At 49.7% G+C, this 25864-nt stretch overlaps 1 protein-coding gene across 11 annotated transcripts in view; it reads left to right on the top strand.

Moving 5' to 3' along the window:
• The window catches only part of dlg1 (MAGUK family member discs large 1), a 559794-nt gene that overhangs the window by 85744 nt on the left and 448186 nt on the right, over window positions 1-25864 (top strand). For all 11 annotated transcript variants that reach the window (XM_089544710.1, XM_089544718.1, XM_089544717.1 and 8 more), the window contains one exon: window positions 23447-23566. In XM_089544710.1, the coding sequence (XP_089400836.1) occupies window positions 23447-23566 (120 nt within the window). The remainder of the gene's footprint in view (window positions 1-23446; window positions 23567-25864) is intronic.

The following is a 25864-nucleotide window of genomic DNA, read 5'->3' as shown; positions in this document are numbered from 1 at the left end:
CAAATTCGGAGATTGGGAGGATTATCGGTTTAATAACTGGAACTCGATCGCGGCACCTGGCGGCGAAGCTAAATCCGCGCACGCCCTGCGCGAGGGCACCATCCGCTGAAAAACACCGCGACCTTTTCGCCTTGCTAGCAGGGATGTCGTTTTAAGACCGCGCGCCGTTGCGGGGGCGAGTGGCCTAGCTTTTGGGTACGGCACCGGGGTCACTCGTAATTCGATCCCTGTGTGACATTTGGGCAGCGGTGACCCTCCGGCATCTCTTCGTATCTACCATTCTGCTGAGAACATTACTTCTTTCGGTTTTCGTTCATTTACCAAGCGGCGCCGAAAAAGATTTTCCCGTCTATCTGCTACCCCTCTTTCCGCTATTCCTTCTCCTCATATCTCCTTTTCTTTTTGTGCTTCGGAAGATTAACCTACTAATCTGCTGTATGTCGCGGCGAACGACGACGATGGATCGCTCACGCTCGAAAGAGAAAAATGAACCCTGAGAGCTTTAAAAAACTTGCCCCCTGTTCGTTCTACGTTACGTCACATAATGGACGCCCCTAATGCTTCTGTTGCTCATTACGAAGCCATCCGCTCGAGGTATAGTCGCTCTATCCTCGCCGATTATGCGCGGCTCGCGAACGATTTTCGTGTACACGCGTCTGTGACCTTTGCCGGGCCAAAGCTTTTTTGCTGCGCGGGCGGGCGATGAGCGGCGCACTTCCTTAAGCCTCCGGAGCTCGGCGCACCGCCGCGCGGGATCGCTCGCCCGTCTTCGCGACGACGGTGCCTCGATCCGTCCCACCCACGCGGACTAGCCAGACTCTTGCTCCTGCCGCGCCGTTTCATAGAATAAGGCGTTTTCACGCGCGGGTAGCGTGTGTGTCTTCTTCACTGCGTGCGCGTTTCCTGGGAGACGGCGCAACGGCATGGGCATGCGCACCTTATTGGTGTTTGCTTTTCTTATCGTCGTCCTTGTTTCTTTTCCCTACCACCTGTGTCTGCGCACCTCCGCGTCTTCGTTTATTAATGCCCGCTTGATTCACTCATAAATTTTGAACGTTGGTCGCCGCGCAACTCGAATTCATGAAAATAGCGGGCGAAGAGAAAGAAGAAGACGAAGAAAAAAGGGACGCTCTGAGAGCGTCCGGGATTCCTGTATGGATCATATTAGAAGCCTCTCAGCAGACGCTGCTTTTGCTTTGTGAGCCCCCGACAGCGCCGTGTCGCTGCGATGCCGCTTGGGCGTTTTTATTTTATGGGATATTCGCGTTGTACCGAGAAATAGAAAGGCAGCGCGGGCGGGGGTGATGAAGAAAGATATAAAATGGGCGCCGGCGCGCTTGGAATCTGCGGCATGCATGTATGCATGGTGGGGCGTGCTATTGACATTTCGCGAAAGCAAACGGCCCTTCGTCATTCCTTTCAGCGGCGCGCGAGTGGGCTGTGGAGCTTGTCTGATTTTGCGATCACTTCCCGTCTTGGCTAGAGCGGTGAAACGCCTTTGCTCGAGCGGCGAAAGGGATCGAGCCCGCCTACCTGAACCTCTGCGCCGCTCGGCGAACGAGCTTGTTGTGTAAGGACGAGTGCGTGCAGACGATGCGCACCTTACCCTCGAAGCCCGGCTATAGTCGTGTTCGCTTATAACATATAGCGTAGAGACGCCACGAAGCCTTCGTGGGCGGCGAGTATTGAGGGAGCGTTAAATTCTTGGGCGCGCAGGAGCAGAGTCGAGCGAACCCTGGGGCTGCTTCCTATATAACGATGCGAAAGGCTTCTTGTTCCGAGTGCGTCATATCGATTACGCTGCCACCGCCGCTGCGTGCGTTCGTGCGTGCTCAGTCTCGCATTTCTCTGCTGTCTTTATCAAAACGTGGCGCTGCGCGGCCGCCTTGCGAGCACTTCGCGAGCTGTTCTTGGCGCAGTTGTTTACGCGGCGTTGAGTTCGGTTGGGGCCGTGGGTCTGAATTGCGCCGTTCGTGCGATCGACACGCGCACTTCTTTCTTTCTGTCGGTTTCGCTTCCGCTGATATACTATTTTCAGGGGATGTCTCCGGCGCGCCTTACTTGTCTGAAGTCAAGCTCCGGAGATTGCACGGCAGTGCTCGTTCGTAATTTGGCTGCGAGCGTGTCTGGTGGCTCTTTGGATTGCTGCGTCGATACTTGCTGCTTGGATGTGTGCACGAGCCGCACTCAGTTCGTTGTTGTTGTTGTTGTTGACGTGGCACATGCTCGCAGTCGGGGATTGGCCAGGGTGCCTTGGATGCACACAGTAGGGACGTATTGACGCAGTTAAGCGAGACGAGGGTGAAGTTTTGTGTGAAAGGAAATAGTTTTGAAAATGATAACTAACTAGGAATCTCCCTTACGCAGTGATGTACGTATGAAGATAATCGCACGCTGGTTTTAGGGCATATCCCCTTGCACTTGCCCCAAAGGACAGAAGAACCGGAATAGACAAGGGAAGCCCTAATCGAGCGAGGGGAATCTCCAGATAAGCTCTTCGCAGAAAAGCAAACCGCCGACAGGAAAGGAGAAAGTGATGTAGTGTTTCGATTTCACCAAAGGTTCGACAGAGACAACCCCGATCGACACACAAAAAATGATTAATCGTGGTATTCTGCACCTCAAGAGGGTCATTGACACCTCGCATTGGCGTGACCCGCATATGCGGACACTCCTAGGTATACTGCCAAATGCTCAAAATCCGCTGCAGCAAGGAGATGCTCATGGCTCAGAGTAGAGTTGCACGAAACGTTGAAAGCGGGCTACTGTCAAATGCACAGTGTTTGGAATAAATGGCACCACGGGTCCGCATAGGGCAGACCTTGCTAAAAAAATCTGCTGGTCTCCAGCCTGTTGCGCTTTGTTCTCGTTATTTTTCTTCTGTGTTCTGTTTGGTTTATTGTTTTTGGCGCGCCCATACCTCTCGCCCCTTGGGCCACTGCAGCCACACCCGGCGCTCCACAACGCGACATCGTCTTGGAGAAGGAAATCCGCGAAGTGCCGGCGTAGCAATCATCTCGGGTCTTAGTTTGACAATGGGAGTGACGCGTGGTTTTAAACGTGCAGGCCAAGAAGATAAGCTATACTTGCTCATAACACTTTTATTACCCATGAGCCGATTGTATGGGATGGTTAACGGAACGGTTTCCAAGAGAAGGCAAGCGCAGTAGGGGGCGTCAGAGAGTCAGGCGGGCGGATGAGATTGTGTGGATTACGGGGAGAAGGTGACCGCAGCTGGCACGGGGTAGGGTTGATTGGGGATTAATGGGAGAGGCTTTTGTTCTGCAGTGGACATGGTGGTGATACTTTGCGCGGACATTTGAAGATGTGCGTCGGCAGGAGTCGAATGGTAGCCGCCAAATTTATTGCAAAGTATATTCGGGCATGAAGAAAGACTCCGCCTCGAGCTGAAGAGCTGACAAATCGTTGTCGTTCTATTGCAGTAAGGCGCTTGGCATGTACTTTTGCGCTCGAGTTGCTTTGTCTTCTCTGTGCTGAAGCGGTGGCGCTGGAGATCCTTTTTAACCCTTGCAGCCCCTTGTGTCCTCGAACCAGGGACTATAAACAGTATTTTTATTTTTGAAGCCTGATGTTTATAGAAGCCACAAAACTGAAATCGGTATAAAAGTGTCCTTTATTGACTTGGGCTGAACTTCGCATTCTTTTGGGCTTTTCGTAAAATATTTTTGCCCTGGTAATGATAATAAATATAGTCCACGATTCTTTACATGCCCTCATGTGAGGCCGTCTGGGCTTGGTGGTTAGCCTGTCGCGCAAGTGAAGCAGCGAAGGTCTATTCATAAAACTGCTTAGCTTTCTTATATCTGAAGCAGGAAAATTTCACCTCAGAATTTTTTCTATGTGAAAACGTCCTGGTGCGAGTTTGCTGAAATAGAAGTTGCAGAATGTACAGAATTAATAGAAGATGTAGAGATAGAAAAAGAAGCTGGAGTAAAGGAAGACGAAGATTCACTGGTAGGGCCATGTTCATTTTCATATGAAGAAGAAGAAGAAGAAGAAGAAGAAGAAGAAGAAGAAGAAGAAGAAGAAGAAGAAGAAGAAGGGCCATGTTTACTGTGGGAAGAAGAAGTTTTTTTGTTTACGCCACCAATCGCCCCATGTGGGTATGTGCCACTATAAAGAGGATGAAGAAGAAGGAGAAGAAGAAGTAGTAAAATGAGGAAAAGTTGATGAAGATTATGAAAACATTTTATTTGGAACTATAATTGGGGGTCAGTCCCCCTATTCCGCAAGCCTATTGGATCTTTCAGCAGCCGCTGTAGCCATTTCGGTCAGTTCCTGCTGAACTTTCGGGTCTGAGCTGGAGATCATTTCCTCCGATCGCTCTATCGTCGTTTTTTTTTTATGCTCTCTATTCCTGTCTTGTTTGGACCTATACCTTGTGGTATGGTCCGCCTCTACGCCACAGGGTCCGCATTGTGGCTGATTGACTTCTGAGTAGGTTGCGTGAAGTCTTTTTGGGCTAGAGTATGTGTTTGTATTCTTCTCAGTGTTATTTCCTCTTCGTTGTCTAGTTCTTCATCCGGGGGAGCGTATTGCTTTCTGCCTGGCCTACAGTGTTGTGTTGTAGGATTTCTGAGTATGACATATGGTCAGCATATTTGAGTAGTTGTACGTGTTCGTCCGTGTGTTGGGGCGCCCGGGGCAAAAGTGTTCGGTCTGCGGCGTGTGCGCCTTCGTTCCACTCTACAGACTGAAGCGCTGGTGTCCGTATGAACTTTGCTTTAGATTTCGGCTTTCTTGATGTCCTTCAGGATTCTGACGACTGCCTGTCCTATCCTGCCACTGATTTAGTTCCTACACGCTTCGTGCGAATCCTTCGTGCTGCCTCCTCCGTTTGGGTTGGGTCTCTGCACCTGATTGATGCGCTATTTCGGGTGTTGCCGTCCGAGTCTGTGACTGCTATCGTTATGATGCCTCCAACAGGGCCCTGCCGCGTCTTTGTATAGTGCGTTTCTGTTGTTTTTCCTTGTTTTTATGGCTTGAACTCTGGGCCCTCTTCTTCCTGCGTGGTATTGCGGGTGCATGTTCCATGCTGTGGGCTTTACTTATAAGATGTTCAGCTCCTCAGGGGCTTAGTGTCTTTCTTGCGATGTGCTTATGTAAACAGTTTGAATCTAACACAGCTCTGCCTGCGCTACTGTTGGTTAGGCGGAATTTCTGTGATGTTGGTTGGGCTTCACTTATTTTATCCAGCCGTGTTGTGGATTCCCAGGTTCAGTAGACTTCTTGTTGACGCGCTGATTAAAAAAAAAAAAACGGCTAAAAGTGTTAAAGGCCAAACCCCTTTCGTTTTTCTGAACAGTAAATGGCGCTTTTCAAATGTCGCTTCGATTAAATGGTATTTTTGCGAGTCAACTGACGGGGTTGCAGAACACAGTGCGAGTGCATGAGAAAAAAAAAAACGAAAAAAGAATCGGAGGGAACGAAGCTGTGTTTCAGCATCACGGTGGCTGTTTTAACTCTGCATGAGTTTATCTCGTTAATATTCTGAAGGCAATTTGTTTAGACACTTGTGTCTAACGGCAGACCAACCACATTAGCGCTTAATTCGATTTGGGGTTCGTTTAACAGGCTTTGTGCAGCACGCCTTTTTTACTGTTTCCAGCGGCGCACTATTACGCATGGCTTGGGCTCTGCGGATCGGTACCGCGTTTCGTGCTGCATGTCTCGTTCCTTTTGATTCATTTCTAATTGTTTTTCTGTGTTTGTGGTGCTCTGGGCTTCGTCCCACAGCGCCTTATTTTTCTCGCTCTCACTGCTTCCGTATCACTTCTAGTTCCTCCTCTCCATTTTCAGGGGTAGGTGGGTGTCGTGCCTTTTCTTCAGGTGGAGATCGCCAGCTTGTTCCACACCCCATTTCCCACGTCAGTTTTCCATGTTATCACGGCAAATAATAACTTAGTTCAGTTCCTCTCTTCATTTTTTGACGAAGCAGATTCATTAAGCTGGCGTCCAATGTACAGCGTTTCGGAACATTTCGGAGCCCATTGGGCCGCTGCGTATTCTATCCGGGATCTCAAACTCGTTATCCACTCTTTAATCCGTACTCCTTCCCTAAGACAGGATTATCCGTTTCGGAGGTAGCCACGCGGCCAATAAATGAGGCCCTTGTATGCATGAGCATTGTTTGTCTTACCGTGTCTGTAAGGCACTGCCCATTTGAAGCAGTCCGGTGAGAACCGAATTTCTGTGTTTCGGAAGTGCAGTGCTATAGGTAGATCATTGCGAGCACTTTTCCTTCCTCTCTTATATGCTTTGTGCACTAATCATTGACTTTTTTCCATGATGGCTCATCTTTTAACGACACGGAGGGCGGCACTACTCGTCGTACTTTTGTTTTGGGAACGCATGCACGAAAGATGGGGGGCCTTGCGTTGCTAAGCCACGTAGCCGCTTGCCCCGCCTTATTTTTCCGATTCCACCTTCGTTGTTGCCGGCGGCAACGGCATGTCCACATCCAGCATGCATTTCGTGCTTGTTTTCCTAGCCCGAGAACTTCCCGTTGCGGCCTCTTTCTGGTCGCTTTGTCTCCCTGTCAGCCGGTGACGCTCCTCTCCCTCGCACAACACGCGCAGATGTCGCGTTATCTTGCGGGGTCGCGTCGCTCTTCGCACACACCTTCACGCTCGGCTCGCCCAAACGGGATACGCTGTCTGAAGCGCGGACAATTCAGCCAGAGGTCGGGGGGTAAGGGAAGGGTTGGGGAAGGGAGGAGGGGGGGGGGGAGGCAGTTCGATCTCTCACTCGCCGCTTCTCGCGGCCGCGCCCGTTGCTTTTCCTCCGACGCCCCCGGGGTATAAGCGCGTGGTCGATTTGGTGGGTCAATAGATGTCACCACCACCACCACCTCCACCGCGTCGCGCGCTCGCCCCGTTGGCCCGGCGCGATAAGCCGACCGCTTCCTTCCTCGATGCTCGCGTTGCCCTCCTCCTATCCGTTTCCGTCCCACGGTGGCCGTACTGCGGTCTGGCAGAGGTCGTTATTGCTGTTACCGCCAGTGGACGTGGCATCGGTGGTGGTCGTGATGATGACGATGACGACGCTCCTGCTGCCCTCTGTGTCCCTCGCGCCGGGAGCTGGAAGATCTGATTGGGGTCGGCCGGGAGACGGTCGAAGAAATTTTGGGGGGGCGAAGGCTTGCCAGGCGGAAAAGAAAGGGGGAAAGAAAAAGAAAAATAGGAAGGAAATTAACTGATCGAGCGGGGCCTCCAAGCGTTAGCCGGGAGAATATCCGGGGCGCTTTGCCTTGAAGGGCGAGAATTCATTATGCGTTTCATGACGGGGGCGCTCCTAATGAGATACTCGGCACCTTTGTTGGAGCGGCTCCAGGTTGCTTTGGGGGCTTACACCAACAATACGAAGCGTGCGGGCCGGTCATTAGCGCCCGCTGGTGAGAGGCGAAGCACAGGGGCGGCGCGTGCGCTGGCATTGTTCGCCTTATTTGCTGCAACGCGTGTCGGCGCCGAGGTTTCTCTTGCTGCTCGGTTGTCGGGCGCGGGAATGTGGGGTGTCACGTTGATAATTACCCGAGAAAAGAAGAAAGGAAGAGCGAAGCACTCAGTTATATAAAAAAAATATCGGTGACTGCAAAAAAAAAAAAATATTGGAAAGAAAAACTTCAGTGCTGACTGAGGAAGCAAGAGCGAAGTTCGTATATTTTGTACAGCGCAGTGTGTGTTATCGTTTTGAACGGCTGGATGTGCCTGCCTCGGGTTCACTTTGTACAAGTTTTTCACGATGGGAATAAAAAGCTTGAAAATATAAAAGGAATAAGTAAAGTAAATCGGCACTCTGTGAAGCGGGCGCTGGGCTTTAAAGCTCGAAAATGTAACTCTAAACACCTTTTTGTTTGAACTCGGGGTGTTTGCTCTCCTGTAGGTTTTTCGAAAGCTGTGAGAACTGCATGGAACAGGGCTGCATTCTGTTCAGCGGGTGTAGTTTTGACACCGGGAGGCCTGCATGCATGCTTTAGGTAAAACCCTAGGTTGTGTCTGTGTTGCAAGAGAGGAGGAAAATGAAGACATACCGTAAAGAACAGATACACGCACGCACGCACGCACGCACGCACGCACGCACGCACGCACGCACACACACACACAGATAGAGAGAGAGAGAGAGAGAGAATCCGTAGGTGGAGGGCGCGAGAAGCCCACAGAGCGTGCGCCGGTCGACGTAAGAGAACGGTGAATGGGGAGAGGAATGTCGGATAGCGACTGCATGCACCAGAAAGAAAACAGCAGGGGAGCTGTTGGAGCTGTTGGCCGCGCTCGCGCCGGCGCCCGTGTGAAGAGAGGCTGCATCCGCTCAAGGCAGCAGCTTCTGGCGCCGGGCCCACGGCTGCATGCATTCGCTTCTTGCCGCCACAGGAAAAAAAAAAAAGAGCGTGCGGCCTGAGTGCTGCCTGCAGCTGCACGTGCTTGAGCCGCGGGAAGGGGTAGCGAGCCGTGGCTGCGGAGAGCCCCACGCGCGCACACCTCGGGAGAATTTGGAGCCAAGCCCAGGACGTGACGCGCAGGGCCGCGGATCGGAGAGCTTCCTGCATACTGAAAGAGTGTGGCACGCCGGAAGGAGGGTGTCGAAGTCAGCGGCGAGGGGGTAAGAAGAGCTTGTGTACCCCAGGAGTTGCCTTGCTCCTACAGAGGCTGATGCGATGCGGGACGTGTGCTGGCTGCGTGTTAACTGCGACGCGACCGCGAAGCTCGAGTTTCTGGGATGTGTGATTAATTTGCTTCAAGGTGGGCTCTAAAGCGCGTCCCTGCGTGTATTCGGTTCGGCGTACTCTCTCTGGTGGCAGGAAGCAGTGGAGGAGGCTCTGACTTGACTTGTTCGCACGCACACACGCTTGACGTGCGCACTCAGATACGTATGCATATTTGATGTGAGCTCCATGAAATGCCGAACGAAATTGTCGTTTTTGGCTAATATGCTCGATAAAGGTATTCGAGGGCCGAGGATACCGATCGGCTATGCGGGAAAATGTTGCCGACTCCTGATTTCAGGTTGAGCTTTGACCGTCGCTCAGGGTTCACTAGAAGGAGGGTAGAACCCTAGCGCAGGGGTAAAACACCCTGCGCGGAGGAGAGGAAGTGACGCAGTAACTGCCTCACTTCTCGGTGGACACCTCAACCGCGCCGTTAGGGAAGGGAAGAAGCTGAAACGTTCGTTTCCTGCGTCCTGTTTGTGGGCTACGCCAATGTCGCTAATGCGTTCGCGCATACTAGCCTCACGTTCGTTACCTGCGTAGACACTAGATGGCAACACCGTTCCAATGCGGGCTCCCTGTGCGTCGCCATGTTGCTGGCTGGGCTGTGGGCACCTGGCACTAGTGCTGTAGAAGCGGCAGCGGAACCGGTTCGCAACAGCCCGGAGAGGAGGCGTTTCGACATTTCCCTAGCCCACTGGAAATGCCCATAGAGAGAGAGAGAGCCTGTGCCTGTGCCCGCGCACCGCTTGCCTGGATTTTTTCGCCGGCTCTGCCGCGTCGTGAGGATCCGTGAGCACCGCAGCTGTCAACGCGTTTCGATTCTCGGGTTGTTTTTGGAAGCTTCAGAATGCGCGGGTACATTGCGGCCGAACCAACTCTATCACGGCAGCAAAAAAAGAAAGAAAAAGGAATAACCAAGGCAATGCAACCGCATTTGTGTTCGTGGAGCTTCGAGTGCATGTCGTGACGGGATCCCAGCGAATCAGGAGCAAACGCCGAAGCCAGTCCACGTCCCCGGGGAGCACTGGGCGTGGTCCGTCGAATCAGGCCAAAGTGGAGAGTGGCGCAAAATAATGCCGTCATTTGTCTGCGTGCGGGGACCTGTCTTGCTCTTCGCCCTTTTTTCTTCACGTGTGCACAAAGAAGTAAAACTCGCGGCAAACCTTTTGTTCGTTAGACCCTCCTGCTCTTGAGTGCTTGTGTTCGTTGTGTTCGGTATGTTCTTTTCTTCTTTCTTTTTCACAGTGTTTTGTCCCTTTCGTTCCGTGCCTTAAAGGGGACATAGCCCCGCTTCCACCCTCGTCCTTACTTTCCCCATCCAGCTGAGTGCGAATTAAGTAGACTGAAAGGGAAAAGAGCTGGTGACGATTAAACGTCCGCATCATTTTTTGTTCGTTGTTTTCCTCATTTCGCTAATATTTGCTCGTTGGTGGAGGCTAAATGATGGCGTGGTTCGCATTTTCGCCAGAATGAGGCGTCGGGAATTAAGGTCGATGGCGCCGTTACCACAGCTCAGTCGGCCGTAGTGATCGTGTTGTAGCGTTCTTGTTTACATTGCCCATTTCGTGGTTCATTTGTCTACGGTTGTACGCTGCATCCGCCATCTTATTGCGCGGTAGTGGAAAGTGTCGCCTTGTTCTCAGTATACATTCCGTTGTAAGGAGTCGTGAGTGCAGGTGCCGTTCTTAGTTTTCATGAGGTTCTGCATCTGTGCTGCATATGTCTGACTGTAGAGACAACTTCCCACTTGATCCAATCAAAGCTTTGATCTTCGAAGGGTGCTACTAACCTTTGTTCCGCACCTCAGTAGCCAGTCTGGCGGGCTAGAGGCTCTTGAGGGGGCCGGCTACTCGTGTCGAGGGACGTGCCATCAGCGTCAAATAAAACGCGAAAGGCTGACTGAAGCGCGTACACGAAAGCACGAAAATATTAGATGCTGGGCAGAAAATAAAGATTATATTAGCACTTCCAAAGTGCGATCTTCGCGCCTTGTAGTGAAAGTCAACAGCTGTTGTACTTTGTCTTTTTCAGAAAAGGTATTGCTTTCCTGTTCGCGTTTCGGTTGTCTTATTTGCATTTCACTTGACGCTAACAGCACAACCTTTGTCATAAGGTAATAGTTCGAAGGGTCCGCTCTAAGCCTTGTAGCGGAGCCCCTGTGGCATCCGTGGATGCCCTTGTGGTCGGAGAGAGTTGCTATCACCCTCAAGAGATTTGAAACGCTGGCAACTTTTAACGAGCCGCACAGCGTGGCGCAGCATGGAACTCCTAATTGTTATTATTTTTTTTACTTACGACAGCGGATGTACAGCCATGGAAATAGTTTACTGGATGTTGGTTGGCGAAAAAGGAAAGGGATTCATGTGCGTCCGGACGGAGCAAGTGAACGAAAAGCGTAGATGCACATGCGTGCCCCAGCGATACCAGCCGACTGGCTAGCTACACTCTTAGAAAAAAAGGCAGTAGTACTTGCTAACTTTTGGGGTAGTAACTGGTTGTCACGTCTGTTACTTCCCTGTTAGTAACTGCAGTTAGTAAAGGGAAGGCTAGTAACACTTGCTGACCCATTGAGTTAGTAACGGCTGCTACCTGCAGTTAGTAACGGGAAGCTAGTAGTATTTACTAAGAAAATAAATAGAAACTCGCATATGTTGCTAGATTCATCGTACGGTGTGCTGGCGTGGCTTCACAGTCGATTTGACTAATTTCGGAATGCAGACAGAGCTATCAGAGCGCGCTGGCCTTAAATCATATACTTAGGTTTAAGCTTATCGCGCATTACATGCAGAAATTATGCGAAGTGATGGCATCAACAACCGTACCGTGCGCACACAAAGATTCAGAATTCAGGAAAAGCACAAATCAGAAAGAGTCACGCTCGCGTTTTGCGCTTGCACATGTAGGAAAATCTTTCTCAGTCTTATATACTCCGTAAATCAGACTCTCTGTTACGGGCTAGTGGCACTTACCGGTTGAGCTAAGTTACCAGCGTTAATTATGAAGTTGCGATTGTAGAAACAGCTTATTCTAGCAAACCAGCTGTCCCCGCAGAAATGTTTAATTACGGAACCAATTTATTAGCACGAAAATCTGTGTCAGTTTATATTCTTTGACTTTAATTTAGGGTTAAAGGAACGGTTACTAACTAGGTTGTAACTAGGTAGTAACTAGCGACCATAGTTAGTAAAAAGGTAGCAAGGGCTACGAGCGTAGAGCGTACGAACTATACCTTGAAGAGGGTAGTAAATAGCTGATAAAAAGTAGTAAAACGAAGTCAGAGTTAGTACCTGCTGCACTTACTACCTTTTTACTAACTTTTTTCTTTAAGAGTGTAGGGGAGGGCATAAATAGTCATCCGTGTGTAGCCGTCCTTAGCACTGTTTTCGGGGGAAAACTGGACCAAATACCGTCCAGTTGTCGGACCCTTTGCACCCCCCCAACCTCCCCCCGCCCCCTTCGTTTGGGAGCGGCGTTTCGCTTGATGCGTGTCTATTCCGTTTTTGCTACTTCCTTTGTTTCCTTCATCAATTATGGCAGCTCGAAACGCACGGCTGGCACCGCATAGTGGAGTCGAAGAGAGCAAAAGTTCGGCTGTCATTCTCTAGTTCTGCCGGTACAACTGCGACGTGCCACTCGTGTCGCCTCCGCAGGGCAGCAGCTGCCGGCGACCGCGATGTCGATCCGGCACGTGTGATGGACGACACCGGTCACATGCAGTTGTACATACATGTTGCGCGCCGCAAGTCGCATGTCACACGTCACACTTGGAGCGGAACAGCAGACCTGCCCGGCCGGTGTGCCGCCGCGTGTCTCCAACGTTCGCTGGAAATGAGAGACGTGTTCTTTTGATGCGCGAACAGAACAGCCAAGAAGCTGCTGCCGTTTACCCTGCAGGAGCAAAGTGCGAAGCTATTCAAGCCCCGCGTGTTTTCGTCATTGGTGGTGTTGTTCCGATACTTTCGTTTCTCCCAGCATTTTAAGACGGAACGCAGTACAGTCGTGCCCCGTTAATACGACCCCCGTTACTGTGGATGACTCGAATTATGGATAGTTTATCCGGGGTCCAAATTTTTGCATTGTATTTTCGCCTCATTAGTACGGAAACTCATTGTGCGGACAATGGACAGGGTGGGAAAATGCACAGAGGACATTGGAGCCCATGCATTTTTACCGCCTCAGTATGGATAGTGATGAGAACACTAATTCGACTGCCCCAAACATATCTTCCCTTTCTAGTATATTGAGTGCATGGCAGTTAAGTAACTTCCACTGCCGCCATTTTTTCTTTCATGATATTGTACGCATTTGACAAAAAAAAAAAAAACAGTGGAAATGCTTGAATGATGGCCTCTGTTTGTATTTGGCTTCATGCTTGACAGTTCCAAGGGGCCCAGCCGAAGTCTTTTATCATTTGCCGTGCAGGAATGGCAGTGACAAAAAAAAAAAAGTCTTCCGCTGCTTGTGCTACTTTGAAAGGCGCATTTAGCACCTTTCAGCCGACTAAGTACAGCTATGCACCAGCTGTTCGTGGGATGTGAACAGCCGGAGTAGGAGATAGTTATTAATCATGTCTTTTCTTAACATTCTTTTTTTTTTTTGGCCATTCGTTCTCATTGACGACTTGCCAGTCGGAAGTGGAGAGAACAAGAGCGAGAAGAGAGAGGGATATTACCTGGAACGCTGATCCACATAAAATTTTTTTGAGTGGATCGAGAAAAAAGTAAGCGGATCGAGATCAGTTCATCAGCCTCCATGCTCCACATTTGCTCGCGTCGAGAGCATAAAAGCCACCGCGTTCCAGATAAAAAGGAAAACACAGAAACCATTTGGCGTTTTACTTGTAGAATGATCCGGCTAAAATCGCTTTTTTTTTTCCCAATAAATACGAAGTCCGCTGAATTTACCTCGAACTTAAGTAGAACCAGACTAAGAGTCCATGTACAGTTTCGGCGGGGCACCAAAGTGTTTACAAAAACGAGGCCCGACATTCGGTTGCGATGTCCCCTCGTATGCAACGGACATCTGGCTCTCACGCGGCCTTATTCTGATGCATGTCGCCGATGGCAGGACACGTTAAGGAACCTCCGGTGGTCGAAATGTCCGGAGTCCTTCACTGCGGCGTCTCTCATAGCATGAGTCGCTTTGGGTCGTTAAACCCCGATGAATTAAACCAGTCAGTATTTTATTTTCTTCTGCTGATCGGTTATGCCCTGCGATGAGGTAGAGAAGTAGAAGGCAAGCTTTCGTACTAGATGGAATGTTATGCACAAACAGGCTGAAGTCTAGAGAATGTCGGAAAATTAGCTTTGAATCCATCACCGAAAGCAGTGAACGTTTCTGCAGGACAAAGCATCGACAGTACTGACTGTAAACTGCTAACCGTAACCGTTGTTCAGCAGGTGGGAAGTCGCAAACCCTGCGGTGTCGGTTTGCGTAGTGTTGCGTGGCGTCGAAAGCTCACTTTCTTTTTTTATGGGCTGAACTTCATTAGTGTTCGGGGCTGCTAATGAGGAGGAGTACAGCTTTTCGTGGATCTTGAGGCATTGTTCACCTCGCACCGACCTTAGAGCTGTATTTACCTGCAGCGTATAGACCGTTTACAGCGCGCAGTTCTTCCATTTGAGACCAGATGGCGCCACACGTGCGCTCCGAACACGGCACCATTACTTGCCTCGTAAGTCGCCGGCGTGTACGCCTCGACGCAGCAGTGGAAATTTCGCGGGTGGTTGCCGAATGTGTTCTTTCTACGGTGTGAAAAGGCGGAGGAAACACATGCTCTTTTGTGGATTGCAAGAATTGCGACAGAGAGTTAAAGGTTCAGGATGCGATCGTTTGCGAGCTTCACGAAACCGAACTGCACAAGGAGGTAATGCCAATGTTCGAGCCCGTTCGCCACGCACCCTTTCCGAACTGGCGAATGCAACAAACACGTTCGCCAGCGCTAGATAGCTAATAAAGAAAGGTTTCGATCTTGGAAAATCTGCGAGGGTAAGTGCACAACACAGCCGCATGAAGAAGCTGTTCCGCCACCGAAACCATTACGGCGTGCTTTCAGTTATTGTGCACTGTGCTCAGACCGCATTGATCGTAAGTTGTGGTCTGTGACCATTAGTAAAACGAGCGCCCGAGGCCGAATTAGAAACGAAAAAAAAAAATAAGACTACTTACGCTCCTTCATACGCCTGCTATTTGTTATGCACTGCACAGCCGTGCGAGCCGACAACGCTTACCGTCAGTCCGTGTATTACACGCAGTCTTGGTGCTACTGTTCAATTTCGCTCCAAGTAGCGCGGTTTTCGTGGACCGTGTTCGGATTACAGCATTTGGTTTACGGCTGCTGTGCCGGACGGTTGTCACTTGCTCGCGGTCCATGCGAGACAGTCACTAAAAGTGACTCCGTACGCTCAGAGTGAAGCTGATTAATTACAACCAACGAGACCACGAGCATTTCCATGTCCGCATATCGAGCGTCGAGCGTACCAAAATTTCTTATATGAGGCTGACGTTACTGTGAAATTCGTCCAGCATGAACGCGTGGCCATGCGCGCGTTATAACAATTATATCGTGGAATCCTTCGAAACGATTGCACGCCAGCTTGTGAAGGCTGCTTGATGCATGGTACTGCTACCATGATAGCCAACCTTTGTGTTTTTTTTGTCACTTTTCTATGTTTAATCAACCAGTAGGAAATATTTCAGGTTTCCTAAGCACCGTTAACAGGGTGTAAACAAATGCATACGATGTGCATGTGAGCGTTTCAGCCAGCGTCTGCATGCATGTACAGAATAGGACAACAACTTGTAAGGCCGCAAGAGCATTAAACATTGCCGTTTTATATATTAACAATAAAAAAACATTAAGCAGAGTCTTCAGCGCATGCAAAGACAAGCATTCAGGCGATCCGTCCGTTGCCTCGAACAGGCGGAGAGCTCAGCGGCTCTCCGCGACATGAAGTCCGATCGCGTTTTCACGCGTGAAGTGATCAAATTAGGGTTCTCACATGTCCTTCCAAGCTTTGGCCAAACCATAGTTTCATCTTCCCACTTCTTTACAACCGTATCAGCCGGAACACTGCCTGTCGGAACCGAACCGTCAGACGCAGCAGCCTTCGCGACGAGGCGCGTGCCGAGCGGTCAGGAGGCGAGTAATGGCGGCGTGATCACGTGATCAAAGATGGCAGCCCCCATGATACGCCGCTGTAAAGCGTCTATAGAAAACTTTTGAGAAAGTGCTCTATAGCGGTGTAGAGCCCTTTTGGTGAAAGGGCTTGATCACGCAGTCGTATTATCCATCCCGACATTGTATACGCGACCACAGAAAATTGTTGGCACCGGGTGGTTTTTCCATGGACATCTAAGGTGGCTTGGGCCTTCCTGAGCCGTTCTGCTGCAGCGTTGTTGTGGCTTCTTTCGAAGCGTGGAATAATCAACGTGCCTCTCCCTTCTTCGTAACGTCATCCTCCAAAGGGCTTTTGCGCTTGTTCGTTGCTGTTACGCAGGGTTTTCTGGATGGTGCATTGCAGTGAAACATTTCAGCGGATATGACAGAAGGCGTGCGTCTTTATGTTTTGTGTGATCTTACTTAGCGCAGGCAGTGACCGCTGATCCGATTATGAGAGGGAGACAACTAGAAGAATAAGAATGAGGTGGAACGCACATGGCAGGTTCTCTCAGATGATGAATGCCAGTTTGCTTATATTCCTCAAGAGAGAAGTATACAACAGCTGTATCTTACCGGTAGGTGAACTCACCTATGGGCCAGAAACGTGGAGACTAACGAAAAGGGTCCAGCTTAAGGACAACGCAGCGAGCTGTGGGAAGAAAAATAATAGGTGTAATGTTAAGAGACCAAAATCGGGCGGTGTGGGCGAGGAAACAAACGCGGATTAATGACATCGTTGTCGAAATCAAGAGCAAAAGGAAGAAATGGGCTTGGGCAAGGCATGAAATGCGAAGGCAAGATAACGGCTGGTCCTTAAGGGTAATAGAGTGGATTCCAAGAGAAGGCAAGGGTAGCAGGGGGCGGCAGAAAGTTAGGTGGGCGGATGAGATTAAGAAGTTTGTGGGGATACGGTGGCCGCAACTGTCAAAGGACAGGGTTAAGTGGAGAGACACGGGGCAGGCCTCTGCCCCGCAGTGGGCGTAGTCAGGCTGATGATGATGATGATGACGACGACTCAAGCTTTCCAGCCGTGTTGGTAGGTTCTAAACGTAATCGGTTTAATTTGACAAAACTTTTCAACTAAATGGAACAGTTTACGCGTCATACGTTCAGCATTGGCCATAAAGGCCCATCTCCATGGGCTCATCCGAGGCGCACGAGCGCAGCGCCTGCGCGTACCAGCGTACGCCGGAGCCGGTCTGCGCATGCGCGACGCGCTGACGCGAGCCGGCGCTGGCGCTTGGCAAATATCTGTCCATGTCAGATATTCGCGCCTCGCTCGCGCCCATGGAGGAAAAAGAACTGAGGGAGCGTCCGGCGACAACCTTGAAGCCTAGTCTTAACAAGTAAAGATATAGCAAAAAAAAGAGAGTGTGTCCCCCCGTGATCGCACCACGTGATAGCGTGCGGTAAAGTATAGCCCCGCTGCGCGCGCGCATGCGCCATTAGCGCGGCAGACTAACTGTAGATCAACTTCCTTGCTGTAGACGCCCGCGCCGCGGGCCGCGAATACGCGCGCACTAAAACATACCGGAATCAAAACATAAAGGACCGGCTCGGAGAGCGAAATACTGAGGGAGAAAACGACTTCAAAACACTCGGCTTGCGAACGCTGGCCGCGTGACGTCATGCTCCCTCCTTAGTTTTTTTTTTCCTCCATGCTCGCGCCGGCGCCGGAAGTGGCCGCTGGTTTGCGGTCGGTCTAACCAATCAGAGAACGCAGTTCTCTCGGCATCCGGTACGGCCCTTCGCGCCGTTTGCTTCGCCGAGCCGAGCTGAACGCGGTAGCAGCGACAGGTCATCGAGTTGCATATGTTTTCCGACGCTTGTCGCGGTGCGGCGCTGGGCGCGTAAGCGCTGCGCTGGTGCGCCTCGGATGTGTCCATGGAGATGGGCCTTAACGGCACTTACGTATATACATGTTTGGTGTAAGGTCGAACGCCCTCAGACATGCCTCGCTAAGCGCAGAGAATATAGGCCATCAGCTTAAAGCTGACCCTTGTACCTCAGCCGGGACGCCGTACTTCGTAGTTAGTTTTGGGGACCATTTACGCACCACTGAGCACCAGGACTGAAATTAGGTTCCAGTGCGATATTCGTAGTGACCTTATTCAGTTCGTATGGGTTGCTGTAGAATTCGAATTAGCAAAGATTTTTTTTTTCCCCGTTGATCCTGGAACTTTCCAAAATACGTGAATTTTGGTGTCCACGAGCAGCTTCATGGTTTCATAAAACTGTAGCTGTGCTTAGCTTTTTCTTTTTTACTTTCTCGCCTCGTGTTTTTGTCTCTTTCTTGCTATTGTTATTCTCGCGCTTCGGTTATTTTATTGGGCGCTCGGATAGAGCGTGATTGCGAGAGACAGCGGAGCGCGCCGCTGACCCGAGCGCCCTTTCCCTCGCGGGCGTTGTGGCAGCGCGCAAAGGCTCATTCGGAGGCAAACATCCTGCCATCACCGCTGACGCGCTGAAGGGAAAAGACGCGGGTCAGCGGCTCCTCCGTCTTTCCCGGCGCAAGCCCCGTCGACGCAGGGCGGCTTTTCTGCGCGTTATCCTCCACGTAAAAGGCAGTAAAGGGAACGGGCAGGCTTGTTGCTCGCCGCTGGCTATGCATGGCCGTCCTGCCGTACCCGTCGGTCACCCGTGGGATGACCGCCACGGGTCCGCGCGTCGCTCTGGGCTTTTTCCTCCCACGTATAGGCGAGGCCTTTTACCGCTGAGCGAGGCGCTCCTCCGATCCCGACGAAGAAGGGAGGGGGCGGCTCGCACGCCACGATCGGCGTGCGTGAGAGCTCGTCGCCGCTCCGCGCGCCCTTGTGTGTAGTGCTCTTTTCCATCCCGCCCAGCCGTCGGTGTCTCGTGCCTGCCATCTCCTTGGGTCATCAGGCGAGGGCTGCGCTGATCCATCTCGGGGGATTTGGCGGGCCTCCCGCGTTGTCCCGACATGTTTATCATCGGGGACCTCCCTCTTCTCCGACGCGGCGCTCTTAGCTTAGCATGCTGCTGCTGCTGCTTCTCTGGAAGGGCACCGTCTCCCTCTCCCCCACCAAGTCTTATGCGTGTGCTTGTGTGCGTACGCAGTGCACACTTTGCGTGCTAGGCCTTTTATAGCGAGGGATTGAGAAGGGACTAAGGGGAGGAGGGGGAGAGATGCGCGCCTTATACCTGCTGCCGCCTAAGGGAGCAGCAGTTTTGAGCCGGAGATGAGCGCTGTGCTCGAGTTTGCCGAGGGGATTGGGGAGGTATATAGAAAAGGGAGAGAGAGGAAAAGAAGGAGATGGGAAGAGAGATAGAAAGAGAGAGTGAGAGAGAGTCGTGCGTGTGACATAGGGAAATTTGCTGTGTTATCTCAGTCACTGCGTAGGTGAGCTTAGGGCTCGGCGCTTCGATAGTAGCAACACGTCGATGGTGGAATAGCCGACGTTACTGGAAACGTTTCGGATCGGCTGCGGGTTTGTTTGTCCCGTTGCTTGCGCAAGAAAATCCAAAAATTAATGCACTAAATGGAGCGGACGGTTGTTGTTGTTCACCTCTTAGAACAACAACACATGGAGTACGGTGAAGCACATCGCATCTTCTCAAATCTTCTCAAGCGTAGTTCAGTTCCGACATGTTTTGACCGGCAGTGTCCGAAGGAAAGGTCGCTTCTGTAGCAGAATCGCGCCCTAGAACTGTTACACAGTAATTTGAGGTAGCAACTTGCAAACGACGCCTGTCGCGCAGAAAAGAAAAAAGGAAGCATCCATCACCAGATGGCTTGGGGCTTTTATAACATGTTATTTCCACAGTTTTGCGAGCGTTTGGCGGTCCAAATATTCCTCTTTTAAAGGTGTCAATCGCGAGCGAAGGTTTGTGCCGCTGAAAAAGTTAGGCTGATTGCGTTTTCCATTTTGTGGGCAGAAAATTAGGGGATCGATTTATGCGCAGCTTGCCTGAAACTGGCTTGAGAATTTGGTACTTTTTCTCCAGAAAAATTTACACACTTTCACCCGAAGTGTATACTCGCCTTAGGTACTCTACGTGAAATTCAAACATTTTATGTTCAGAAAATGCTTGGTGTAACGCTTTCTTATTTTGCGCATACGCCCTGTAGCGAAACTGGACCTCATTGTTGTAGTTTACTTCTTTCGCTATAAATAAGTGTTTTTTTTTTAAAAGCGTGGATGTAAAAAAAAAGTAAAAAGATTGCAGTGAGACCTATCTTGCAGTGTAACATATTTCCTACTCGTGGGGTGATGCTGGCCTTCTTCTTTCTTAATATGAGAAGCTTGTGAGACGTAAATTACGAGGCATAAATGGTCCGAAATGTGGAATAATTACATAATGTCCGCCGCCATTTACCCGGAGCATCGCCTGACTGACCGAGTGCTGCCTTGCGTCGGGCACGAGGTCTCCCTTCTACCCGCACGCGTGGTATATGTTTATCTTTTCTATCCTTTCTTCCTATCGCTCCCCTCTTTGTTTCCCCTTCACTCTCCTCTCTCTGTCGTTTTATGGCAGAAACCTTTAATGCCTCATCGTTGTAAGCAGTTGTTGTCGACAGAAAGGTCACGCTTTTCAATTGGTGGAAACGGTCGTGACGTCACAGTGCGCGAATTTCAAACGGGGCCAATTGTACTTTGGCTAGTAACCATGCAACCATATAAAGGGATGGTATAGTGAGGCTTCTAGTGAAATAAATAAATAGAACCGAGTAGGAAATTGGTCGAGTCGGGGAATCGAGCCAGGGTCTCCGGAGTGCGAGACGAGCACGCTAACCACTCCGCCATGCCAGCTCGATGGCTTGGAATGAACAAAGGCGCGCCTAGTGAATACGGTGCCGTCGTTCGCTCCCATCTTCCTCCCTTCCCCGACGGAAAAATTTAAAACAAAAGCAAAAAAGTAAAAAAAGTAAAGAAATGAAAAATAATTGAAAATAAAGTAACTAAAAAATAAAGAAAATAAAAAGAAATCAATGCAAACCAGTGCGCAAGGAAAGGCTTTCGCCTTGCAGCGCTTCAAAGAGCCAAAGTGCCCCCTGAACTTTTACTCCAGCTAGCCGCAGCTCAGGTGCTTCAGGTTTCGATGGCAGATGCCACGGCTAGCAACATCTTTCCCCTTCCGTTGTTACTTTATTGATAAATAATCACTAATGATAATAATAACGTCCACGTAAAAACCCCCTCTGCGCCCGTCTTCTGTCACGATTATTCCGTGCACTTCGGCTGTGAAGATGCACCGTTCGTGAGCCCGCCGACCGTGACCGCCTTGCGTGCGCACGGGTGCGGATCGAGCATAAAATTTGGACTCGGAATATTTCAGAACACAAGCGTGCTAGGGGAATTCTGCCAGATGGAATTGTATACGAATACAACTGTCTCTTAGTTTCCAATGTAAGCATGCCGGCTTACTGCAGTTAATTAGGCGCCTGGTGGTGATAGTTATCCTATTTTGTGTCCCCCTGGCCGTATAACTGATGTGCAGAAATGGATTTAACGTGCTGCTCAGCGCCTGTTTTTAAGAAATCTGTAAAGCTCAGTTTTCATCATCCTATATAGTTTGCATTATGCATTTCGTTTTATTCTTTAAAACAAAATAACGCAACACTCCATTGTGGCTCTGGAATTGACAGGTAATAAAGTTTCCTCAGTAAACTTATCAAGAAATCGACCATAATAACTTTTTTTTTTTTAAATCGTTGCATTCCGGATGATTTCAACGCGCAAATGGAAAACAATTTAACTTGTCCGTTGAGAAGTGCAAATTTTCCTTGAAGGTAGTAGAAAAGACCGCTGAATACTGCAGTAAAGTTTCACAGTATGATGTTCTTATGTCAGCTTGTCCCATTATGTCTTTAAATAGTGCCGTATTGAGACGCATATCTTTTTGGACGGTGTTGTCTTGCTGCGACATTAGAAGAGCCACTGCATGCTTCGAACGAAAAATGTCTCTATATAACTTGTTAAAAGATATTCACTTTCTACAAGATTTGTTTGCTTTGTCCTGCATGGCTCCAAACTAGCAATTTTGCGCAATCGCAAAAGCGACTTTTTCCATAATTTGGGATATACGAATCCCCCCACCGAAAAAAAAAAAATATGTGGCTTTCCTGGCATAACTAAGGTTTCTTCGTTTGCGTCGACACATTTGCCCATTACATATAAACATTTCATTGAAAACAAAAAATAGCATTGGACCTAGATTGCCGTCCTTGTCTGAACACAGCCTAGGTTCTTAAATGCCAAAGCCCTGAAAGTAGCGGTGCGGCACCGCGCAGTGGATACCTCCGCATTCATGTCGACGCCTTGGGTCATTTAAAGTTCCCCAATGTCATAACCATCATCATCATCATCGGCCTGATAACGCCCACTGCAGGGCAAAGGCCTCTCCCATGTCTCTCGAGCTAACCCTGTCATTTCCCAGCTGCGGCCACTGTTTCCCGCAAACTTCTTCTCATCCGCCCACCTAACTTTCTGCCGCCCCTTGCTACGCTTGCCTTCTCTTGGTATCCACTCCGTTATACAGGGTGTTTCACCTAAGACTTTGCACAATTTTTAAAAATAGGCTGTGTGAGTTAGAAGAACGCTTTTTTCGGCATAGCATTGCCAGCGGTGTATACATTAGAATACAACTAAGACGCGCTAACTAGCGCGGCTAGCCGGTTAACTAATATTGAATACTTAAATTTCTTAATTGTTGCGGTTGAGCTCCTTAATTATTGAAAGGCGTATAGGCGTCCACCGTAAGTAATATCCATATTAGATTCTGTAGAGTTTCGAAAACGTTGTTACCCTCGACGCTGTGGCCCAACAAATTTCTGCTATTTCGACGAGTTACGTTCACTGGAGATGTTGCTTTTCCTGCAAGCTTCCGAACGCGCGTGTGTTCTGGCGCGATGTAGGCACAATTTGTTGGGCCAGAGCGCCGAGGGTAACCGCATTTCGACATCCTAAAAACTTTTATCGATATTACTTACGGCGGGCTGTCCGCTTCTCAACAAGGAGCCTAACAGTAATATTTAAAAAAGTTAATTATTCCGTATTAGTTACCCAGCCTGCTAGATAGCACGTCTCACCTGTATTCTGATGTTCTACACCGCCGACAATGCTGTGCCGAAAAATGCGCTCTTCTAGCGCAAAAAGTCTATTCTTAAAAATTGTGTAAAGTCTTAGGTGAAACTCCCTGTATATTACCGCTTTGTTTCCGTTGAAATGCACCTTCCACATCCAGCTTCACATCCACGTTTCTCGATTCGTACCATTGGAGTTTGCCATCGCGCTGGATCTGTTCGTGATACTTAGGTGGATCTTTTCGTCATACTTCTCTTCTGCTCAAAAATGCGTGTCTTATTACTTTAATACGTTCATTACAGCCCATCTACTCGTTCTAGGCACAAACTCGGAAGTATAGACGCAACACCGCCAATAACTGCGCCTGCCTTCTGTTTTATTTTTCCCTGGCTTCTGCAACATTTTTTTTTTTCGCGCTGCTCGTACGAATGGGGTACCGCGTGTTGTTGGTCTGTCTACAACTGTGAACTGGTATAGTGAGTCGGCCCTGTTTGTTTTGTCCCTTCGCAGAAGTACCGGTACCCAGAAGAAGTCGACCTTCCGCCGACGTCGTCCAGGCTCAAGGACGTGGACGGTCTGGGCACCAGTGTCGACCACTACTCTTCCAGCGCCGTCGAATCGCCCAGGAAGGTGAGCGCCAAACTCTCCTCCTTTTTTTCTCTCTTTTTTTTTCCCCCTTTCAGCTTCCGACTCGTCGCGTTTTCTTGGGACGGAACGTATACGAAGGCCGTTGAACGGCCACAAGGTTTTTCGATTCGTACCGCTGTCCTTTTAATGCGATGGCATTAGTGTTCACGGGAGGAGCAGAATCCTCCGTTTGGTGTGACGAAATTCGACGATTGGTCGAAGAAGGTCACGTGACCTTGTGACGCCATCACAACCTGCCCATCGTGACAGGTTGCAACCTGGCCGCCGGATTGTGAGCAATCTGCCCGCCGTGTCAGCTGGCATTTAAATTTTACGGTTGTTCGAGAGAGGTCACGTGACCCCGCACGTCATGACAACCTGCGTATGCGCAAATGTCGGCGCCGTCCCAGCTTTGCGGATACCTGCTACTGCATATAGCGGTCCGAATATGGTGCACTGCGATCTCGGAACACTTTTACGTTTGTCTCGTACCGCGCCAAAACTGACCTTGTTTTCGATGCGCCGAGCGTGTACAATATGTGCCGGATTGTCCCATAAACGTGTACAATATGTGCCGGGAGGAGAGCAGACGTCGAAAGTATGAACACGCAATAACACGTTTTTGTTTCCGCCTGAAGGAAGCCATTTCTGTCAGCTCTTGAAAGTGGAAGAAGCATGTGGTATCTCCACTTCTGAACCCGTGGTGGTATCGGTGGTATTGGGCGGTTTATCCGTGAGGAAATCGAAAAGAATAATACGTAGTAGAGGGGAAAAAAGGCAGAATTTACTGTATATGTGCCGCAGCTAGCAGTATGCCATCAGTTTCCTTTTAAAACTTTTCATAAGATCGCTTAGACAGAGCAAGCTGAAAACCTCGGTCGTTGACCGCTGCCTAATCAAATAGATTTCGAGCGGAGGTGCGTCTGACACGGGCTGACAGATTGCACACCGCATCAGAGTCCGTTCTCTTCACAGGCGTCGTGCGGATAGCACCTTCCTTCAGTTCTAGCCGCGCAAGAAGTGACTCCAGAGACGGGAGAAAAAGGGATTATTAAGTGAAAAGAATTCGAGGCTCGTTCTCCGGTTGTTCTGCGCCGCCAGCGACTTTGATTAATTAATGCACGCGGGGCGAACTCGGTCCGCTGACGGAAGCATTCACCGCGCGCACGCGTCTTGAACGGCGTTTGTTTCCCCGCAACTCATCCCGCTGTTTCCGCGCCGAACTCTTGAGTTTCCTGGCAAAATTCAAATTTTACTCCTCGAGATTGCCGCGGCCGCCTTCGTTGTTGGAGGCTGATGCGCGTGTTCTGGTTGGGAAAATCACTTTAGCAAAGTCTTTTTTTTTTTTTTTTCCCCTTTCAAACGCAGTTTCTTCTATCCGAAAAAGCCTTTTCCGCAAAGTTATTTCTTCTGACACGCCCGTTGATATATGGATGCTGTCAGTCGGTTGCACACTTGGTTTGCGTCCTCATTAGAGAGCTTTAGCGTAGCGTTATCGGCAGCCGCTACCGCGGTGTGTTATGCGCGCATGCGCAGATAGCCCCGGGGGGTGCGCGCCTGCCAGTGCGCAAGGAGTTGAGTCCCTGCGTAAGCGGATAACAGTAGCGGAACGCGGATGACGCAGTACTGCTTAATCTCTCTTCTCGTGAGACAGTGAACCGATAAGGAGGTAGACACCAGTTAATTTTAAACACATGTTTTTCTACGGTTCCCTTCCTGCAATAACGTGCTTCTGGTGCTGCAGATAGTTCCATAAATAATTAACAAAAAAAAAAGGGGAGAAATCTACCACTGATTCGCTGTGTAGGCTAATGCATGGCCCGCGCGTATGGACGATTGAGGATCCCACTTGGGCTTTCGCTTTTCGTTTTTTAATTATTGTAACCGGAAAAAAAAAAGAGTTAAGAAACTTCGAAAGCACTGGAAATTTCGGTCCTGGTAAAGAAGGGAGTACGACAGAAAAGAAAAAAAAATGAAGGAAGGGAAACGAGAAGCGTGCCAGCGGTGACCCGGCCAGTGTGAAAACGTATGACAGCAGGGAGTACTCTTTCGCACTCATTGTTGCTATATATATAGCGACGCAGCGGGAAAACCACGCCGCAGTTATCCTTCAGAAAAAAAAAAAAGAATAGCGGGAAATAGTACGAATAGTATAGCCGTGCTGTCACACGAAAATAACCTTGTTGTACAAAAAATTCAGTGGGCTGTAGCAGTATACGTATTACAATTTGCAAACATGTCATTATAATTATGGCACTAAACACAAGCTTCACTTCTAATTTAATGGAAAAGGCTTAATTT

Source organism: Amblyomma mixtum, chromosome 5 (assembly GCF_055824585.1).
Source record: "Amblyomma mixtum isolate Tamu chromosome 5, ASM5582458v1, whole genome shotgun sequence".
Classification (NCBI taxonomy): domain Eukaryota; kingdom Metazoa; phylum Arthropoda; class Arachnida; order Ixodida; family Ixodidae; genus Amblyomma; species Amblyomma mixtum.
The sequence above is the reverse complement of the archived record's forward strand: the minus strand, read 5'-3'. Positions and strand labels throughout refer to the sequence as shown.